The sequence below is a fragment of the Mustela nigripes genome, chromosome 12 (genome assembly GCF_022355385.1).
Source record: "Mustela nigripes isolate SB6536 chromosome 12, MUSNIG.SB6536, whole genome shotgun sequence".
NCBI lineage: Eukaryota > Metazoa > Chordata > Mammalia > Carnivora > Mustelidae > Mustela > Mustela nigripes.
In genome coordinates, this window is record NC_081568.1 from 72991533 (window position 1) to 72999070 (window position 7538).

At 53.8% G+C, this 7538-nt stretch overlaps 1 protein-coding gene across 1 annotated transcript; it reads right to left on the bottom strand.

Moving 5' to 3' along the window:
• Positions 1-1746: 1746 nt before the first annotated feature.
• Positions 1747-6963, bottom strand: TIFAB (TIFA inhibitor). Its single transcript, XM_059416598.1, has 2 exons — positions 6654-6963; positions 1747-4467 (listed from the first exon to the last, which is right to left on the bottom strand). The coding sequence occupies exons 1-2, from the start codon at positions 6683-6685 to the stop codon at positions 3864-3866; spliced, it is 636 nt and encodes a 211-aa protein (XP_059272581.1). The 5' UTR covers positions 6686-6963; the 3' UTR covers positions 1747-3863.
• Positions 6964-7538: the final 575 nt, after the last annotated feature.

Genomic DNA, 7538 nt, shown 5'->3' on the forward strand with positions numbered 1-7538 from the left:
GATGATTTCTGCATTTCCAGACGTGGTCTCAGAGAATTGTAGTGCTCTGGGGGGTGCCTGAGGGGAACTGGTGTAGCTCTGCGGAGCGGATGTGTGTGTGTGCGTGCATGCGTGTGTGTGTGTGTGTGTGTGTGTGTGTGTGTGTGTGTAAGCTGAGATGATGTGCCTGCCTGTGTTCAAGTCATTCCCTTGAACTTGACAATGAAACAAACTCGATGGAGCACTTACTATGTGCCAGGTGCTGTCCTAGGTGCTTTATATGCAGGGTTTCATTTTATCACCATGGCCAGCCATTACTTTTCACGGTTTCCAGAAGCAACTGAGGAACAGGGAAATTCACTCATCCAAGATCACAGAATGAGTATGCAGTTGAGCAGAAATTCCAACCCAGGTAGCCCACTGCTTGCAGAGCCCTGGCTGGGGGCCATCCCAGTGGGCACAGACAGCTCATTTCAGCGCAGGCGTGCACACGTGCACACGTACCCCCTCACCTGCCCTCACACGTGCACTGCCCTGCGTGTGGGAGCGAGAGAATGCAGAGGATGTCGTTGGCAGTTTCCCTCCAGTCTGCTCGAGCTGTCTTTGCAGGCCAAGGAGGGAGGTATCAGGTGTGCCAATGGGAGTGGGTTCAGGGATGATTCTCTATTTCAAGAATAATGGGATCTAGCCTGGAGCAGAGCTTCCCTGCTGGTGTGAGGCAAGCAAGGAGTTTTGCAAGGAGAGTTTGTGAATTAAGAGAGTCTGGCTCCCTCCAGTCCTGTCTCTGGCATGTATGTGTCCTTGAACCTACCCTGTGATTCATTATGTGCTCCTGGAGGGACCCCCAGATGCTTGACTCGGAATTCCTCATCAGGAGGACTCAGATTCCTCATCAGGAGGCAGCTAATTTCCCCCTTGGAGACCCCCAGCTGGGAGGGTTTGCTGCTTCCTGGAAGGGAGAGGACCCCTCTCAGTGGCAGAAGTTCCCTGGTGGAGGCGGGGAGCTGCCTCCTGCGACTCTGGGGTGCATGGCCCCAGACGGCTTCCTCTGTTCCATGTTCAAAGACCAGGTGCAGTCTCCAGGATGTGGCTTCCCAGTTCTGTAGGTGCACTCCTGCTCCCTAGCAAGGTAGGGGGAACATTCTGGTCTTTGGAGAGATCATCGCTGCATTTAGAATCTGTGTGTGAAATAGAAAGGCTGTTCCAAAACAGTGGGCTTCTTCTGATTGCCAACCCTCGCGGGGTGTCTCCCATCCTACTGACTCTAAATACTGGGCCTTCTGGTGCAAGCAACAGGTTAAAGCCTGCTCCCGACTGCCCACCAGTTCTCTGGCCAAAACAAAATCCTTTATCAGGTGATCACAGAGTGCAGAAGAGCTCTTGGTCTCTGCAGCCAGTCTGTCAGGCTTCCATCCTTCTCTAGCTCTATATATGCATCCCAGGTGAGCCCTTGGATATGGATCTATTATGTACCATCTCTCTGGTCTCACAACAGTAGATATCTAACCTGTACTGAGTGCCTACTGTATGACAAATCGTTCCCTATGAGCTTTACACCTGCCCCCTCCTAAGACTGTCATAACATCCCGGGTGGATGGGTACCATTATCTTACCCACTTTCCAGAGGGAGAAATGGAGGCAAGAGAAGACTAAGTCATTTGCCCAAGATCACAAGCTAGTGAGTGATGTGATATTGGGCAAGATGCCCTTTCTTTTTTTTTTTTTTAATGAACATATAATATATTATTTGCCCCAGGGGTACAAGTCTGTGAATCATCAGGCTTACACATTTCACAGCACTCACCATAGCACATACCCTCCCCAATGTCCAGAACCCAGCCACCCTCTCCCTCCCCCTCCAGACCCCCAGCAACCCTCAGTTTGTTTCCTGAGATTAAGAGTCTCTTATGGTTTGTCTCCCTCCTGATCCCATCTTGTCTCACTTTTTCCCTCCCTGCCTCCCATGACTCCCCTGTCCTGCCTCTCAAATTCCTCATATCAGAAAGATCATAGGATAATTGTCTTTCTCTGATTGTCTCATTTTGCTTAGCATAATACACTCTAGTTCCATCCACATTGTTGCAAATAGCAAGATTTCATCTTTTTGGTGGCTGCATACTATGATCTGTCTGGATGTTTTTAGGATTCAGCCGAGCAAGTCATGTGGCACCTGGCAGAGCGCTGAGCACGCAGTAAGCACTCATCAGACATGGCCACTTAATGGTACCGTGAATATTAACCCCAGCTTGAAGACAGAGAAAACACAGCATTTACAGCACCAGTAATAGTGGTGATCAAGTAATGAAGTGATTAGCTCCTCCACAGGTGTCTTTCGTGAGCCTACATAAACTCTCTGAGGGCAAGGCGTTTGCCTGACCAGTTCACTGTGGTTCCTGGGGCTTTGCATAGCATCTGGTGAAAGTTTGTTGAATGACTGAGTGAAGGACTACTTGGGGGACCTGAAGGGCCATTCGTTGTATTAGATAGCCCCCTCTCCTCGTAGCCCTTGCCCTCCTATGCCTTGTGTCTGTAACCTCGGGGTCCTTGCCTTATTCCCTCTTAAAAGGGAAGCTTCCCCAGCCAGAACAGGCCTGGGTCCTGCCCACTGCTATCTTCCCCCGGGAGACAATGCTCAGGGAGGAATGGGCAGAGCAGCTGAATGTCCGGGCAAGGCTTGGGTGCAAATGGGTTTTTCTTCATGGGTGGGAAGTAGAGAGTGTTGAAATACTTGTTGGAGGTGGTTAGAGGCCAGAGGATGTGAGCCACCCTGTAGGCAGCCCCATGGCCTCAGTGTCTCAGATACCCTAGAGCAGGATCTAGGATGATGATGACCCCTCTGGTTTGTAGGTTCCTCACTTCCTTACACAGGTGAATGCTGTTCTTAAATGACACTTCCAATCCTCCACTGCCACTAGAATGACATGAAGAGTGAGTGCCTGTGCTCAGCTCCCCTGTTCACTGAGAAAGGTGTCCCACCCTTGGTCTGCCTGGCTCACTACTTGTCCCTATTTTTGAAAGACAACCCCACCTCTAATGGCCATTTTTGAGTCAAATGATGGCTGAGTTGAATTCCACCACAACCTCCCTCCCCACCTTCTGAAAGAGCCCATTGCTCTGGGAAGCTACCTTTCCCTGAAGACCTTGCCTTCTGATCAGCCAAGGCTTTGATCCAGAAATGACACAGGAGGGAGCCTGAGGATGACCGGGACACTGAATTTCCAGGCAGGCTCAGCCCCCAGCTCACCACCCTACAGGAAAACCCTAAGCTCTGCCCGCATCCTTTCCAGAAATGTGAGCCCCCACCTTTCCAATTTCCTCTTACACCTCTTCTCTACTTCCCGCCCCCGCCTCTGCATGACAACACGGCGAGCATGCAGCCCATCTGGGGGCCAGGGGATCCTATTGGGTATGCCAGCTTAATGAAATACTTGCAGTTTATTAAACACAGGCTTCCCTAAGCCCCGAGTGCCTGTGAGTATTCGAAAGCCCAAGGTAACCCCGAGCTACCACAAACGTAATTGTTACATGTGTCCATGCATTCCTGGCGCAACCTCAAACTCTAGCTCTTAAGCAACACACGAAATTAGCAACATAAAGTAACTCCTAGGCAGACCAGAGGAGGGAAAGGTGGGGAAAGGCTTGAGAGAGGCTCTCCGAACCCCTCAGGGCCTCTAAAAGTATAGGAAGCTCCCATTACCTTACAGAGCTGTAACCACGGAGGATGTGCCATGCCCCCGCCCCCGCAACCCCCGCCCCATGCTGTGCATGTTCGCAGAATCAGTTCATTGTTACCCAGCAGGTCTTGCTGGTCAACCTCCGCGTGGTGTCACTGCAAGAGTTCAAGTCCTCATAGGGGCGAGGCTTGCTCTGGGCAGCCGGTGGGGCTAGCACAACACGTTATCTGAGATCTCCTTCTGGAGCTGTGTTTCTGCTCCTCCTCCAGGGCTAGGCAGGGAAGGGCCATGGAGAAGCCCCTGGTGACCTGGAGCCCGTGGCCCAGAACCTGGGGGAGGCTGCCCCTGGAAGGTGCTCTCCCATTCGTCGGTCTCCTCAGCCTGCGGCCTGTGAATCAGAGGTGAGGGGCTGAGATGGAAGCAGCAGACAAAGCCCTCCAGCGAGGTGCCCCCTTCTATGCGGACCACCATCTGGATGCCGGAGAAGGCGACCCTGTTGACTGGGCTCAGAGGAAGCTGCTCCAGGAACCTCAAAGTCAACCCGTTAACCCACACACAGCCCCTGCGGCTCAGGGCCTTCAGGCAGAAGGTCAGCAGAGCGCTACCCTTCTCCCGGTAGGGCTCCAGGGACAGGTGTCGGCGGGAGAGGCAGGGGAGCTGCAGCTGGAGGTGGGCGTCCGGGGCCTGCCCCACCAGCAGTGGGCTGGTACCGTGCTGCAGCTGTGGTGGGACCTTGGCAAAGGTGGCCGGGTCCTGCTTGGGATGGTACAGGCTCACATGCAGGACCGTGAGGGCTCTCTCCATGGACGGGAGGCTGGGAAGGAGGGAACACAGACAGAAAGATGTGATTGGAGCCTAGACTTGCTTGCCCACCTCAGGGACCCTGAACCAGCTCCAGCCAAACACAGCAGAGCCCTGAGTGTGGATATGGTGATTCTGTCCAAACCAGGATGGTGCCAAGACTAGGGCTGGGGTGGGATGTCAGCCCTGCTGGGTCTAGCCTCAGCTTCATCTTTAGCACGCTCTGGGAGTAGGACTCAACCACTCATCCACTCTGAGCTTTACCTTTCTTTTCTGTAATATAAGGATGCCTATCCTTATCTTTGCGAGGGATAAGGCATTTCAGCTTGCATGGTGTGGTTTTGGTGGCCTACTGTCATTTGGAGGCAATCTGGCTCTGTTTCGTGGAAGAGAAGGACAGGCAGACAGGACACACCTTCCTTGTAGCCAACAGTCCCCCAAAACACCCTTGCTGAGCCCTTGCCTGAGCCAGGCACTGACTAGCTGCTGGGAATGAGCACAGGCAACAGGAGAAACTGTTGATCTCCAGAATACCCAGCTGATGGAGGAGACAGATGCTTCTAGCAGCAGGAATTGTGGACAGACACAGAATCGGGAAGCCCAGCTGGCTCCTGGGGGGGGCAGAAAGGCTGCCTGGAGACCCAGAGAAAATATAAAAACAGCTAACATGTTCCAAGGGCTTCCATGGACCGGGCACCACGCCAAGCACGTTTGGGGCATGAATGTTTTATTATATGGGCAGAAGGCAGATCCTGAGGAAGAAGGTGGAGAGCATGGAGAGATCTCACTCAAGAACTGATGGGGACCCTGCAGAGGCCGAGTAACACAGTAACACAGAGGCCGAGAGCACTTCTCTCTGCCACAGTGAGAAGTGTGCACCTCCTTTGTCCCAGCCACTCCACCTCTGGTAATCTGTCCTTTAGAATCTCACTGGCACATATGCAAGAAAGCTACTTCCAACAGTCGGCTTTGCTCCCGCATGGATTTGAGGAATCTAAACTCTCTAGCACAGCCACCAATGCCATATGGTGCAAAGCCTGCCACCGCCTGCACTGGGAACCGAAGGATGAGTGGGTTTGAATAACTAATCCTACACTTTCCCGGCTCCAGGTTTCGGCCTACATTATTTTCTCTGCTACAGAGTCATCTTCCGTCCCAAACTCTACCCGAATACTACTCATCTTTAAAGTCCTAGTTCAAAGGTGGCCTCTTCTATGAAGCTCTTTTCCTCTTTCTGCCCTGCAACCCCCTCCAGAGACCCCCATTCAGCCCATCTTCTCATTCCACACCAGAGTCATGTGGGCCCTTGTCTTGTCTTCCCTGAACTCTGCTCCTCCTGTGGTCCCTGAGGCCACCCAGGGGCAGGCTATGGTCTGAGCTGCTGGCCTGTGTCCCACTGCCCTGTGCTCACCGGGCCCGACCACAACATCCGTCTGGGGGCACATTTGCTAGATGGCTAAATGTGGAGGTGCACACACACACACACACACACACACACACACGAAAATCCTGTGAAATCCGTTTTGGTATACTGCAAATGAAAGCCTGGTCCTCAAGGGCTGTGGGACTAGAAACCTGTCACAGGTAGCCTCAGTCCCAGATCCTTGGACACTTCTACCTTCTGGGTGAAGCAGGCAAATGGTGAGGACCTTGCACTTTGATAGTGAGGGGTCAGCCTCCTCAGGACCCTCCCTCTTCCCTAAAGCACAGACAAACACGTGTCTCCATCCACATCCCAGGACCCCACCTGCAGGACACCTCCTCCTGATGTTCGGAAGGTAAGCCGGGCCCAGGACAGCCGAAATGGGTACCCAAGTCCTCAGGCCTGGCCAGAAACTCAAGAGTTCCCTTCCAGGACCTGATCCCATGGCACAGGGATCCTGAGAGAAACCCCCAGAAATTATAATTCACCACTGCTCGCGAGACGTGACTCGCTGCTCCACTGAGCGCTCCAGAGCTGACAGAAATCCTCCGCCAGGACAGAGCCCCGATGAGGCCCTCTCATGTCTCTAGGACATCCCCCCCCCCCAGTTTTTCTAGGGAAGCAGAAAGCCACCCTAGCAGTGCCGTCTCTGGGATGAGACAGTAGGATGAGACACTCTGAGAGGAACCTGACGAGGAGCCAGCAGGGCCCCTGCTCCCGGTCCCACCAGACCCTCTCCCCTGGCTGTGGCTCCAGTCCCCCTGACCTTCACCTACCTTACTGCCAGGGGCCCCTCGAAGTCTGACATTGCAGCTGTGAGCTCTCAGGAGCATGTGGGGCTGAGCCGGGTTGGGTCTGGGGCTGGCAGTTACAGCTCTGCTGCCGGGCTGTGATGCATCACGTCATCCCTCCATGTCACCGCTTTCTTCCCTTTTCCCTTTAGGAAAGAAAGTGGGAGCGTAATTTCCCATTGTAGAAGTGCAACCCCAGCGCTGAGAGGTTGAGAAACTCCAGCCTGGGATCCTTGCCAGCAGAGGCCCCTGAGAAGTGGGGTTCCCCACTGGGTTTCTGCGCTGCCTGTGTCTGTGGCCCATCCCTGGGGACCTGGAGAGCTGAGTTCAATGCTGGTAACTGGTAGAGTTCCTCTTTTCTGCTGCCAATCACGTGGGGGTGGGGGTAGGGGAAGCATCCCAGGCCTCTTAGAAAGGAGAAGCTTTTAGAATAGAGGGTCAATGAGGGGAACCCCCATACATGAGCGACTGTGAGGAGAGCATTATAGCTGGACCGGAGTGACCAAGGGAGCTGTGGGCAACAGAACCATCCACAGAGTGTCATGGAAGGACAGGGACCCAGGGGACGGGGGCTAATGGCTGATTATGGCAGGCAGTCTCTCTTGTAGGACAGCAGAGAGGCCATCTTTTATGCCCACCCCTCCTGGGCTCTGCTGGCCTTCCAGGGCAGCCTAGAAGAGACTGCGATGGGTGCTGGCCCAGCACTGTGGGCCCTGGCCATCCTGGGAGTGACCCAGTGTCACCTTGGTGCTAAACTTTCACGTGGCCCAAGTCTTCACAGCCCACCTGTGTATTCATACTGGCTTCACTGTGTCCACCAAGCTGGCAAGAGACATACGCCCATCTTATACAGGGGATACTTGAGGCCCT

What these genes read in the sequence shown, in the direction of transcription:
- TIFAB (XM_059416598.1), bottom strand. Translation starts at nt 6,685, where the DNA reads ATGTCAGACTTCGAGGGGCCCCTGGCAGTAAG. An exon ending in GAGGGGCCCCTGGCAGTAAG is followed by an intron (nt 4,468 to 6,653) that starts GTAGGTGAAGGT and finishes CCTCCTTCCCAG; the next exon opens with CCTCCCGTCCATGGAGAGAG.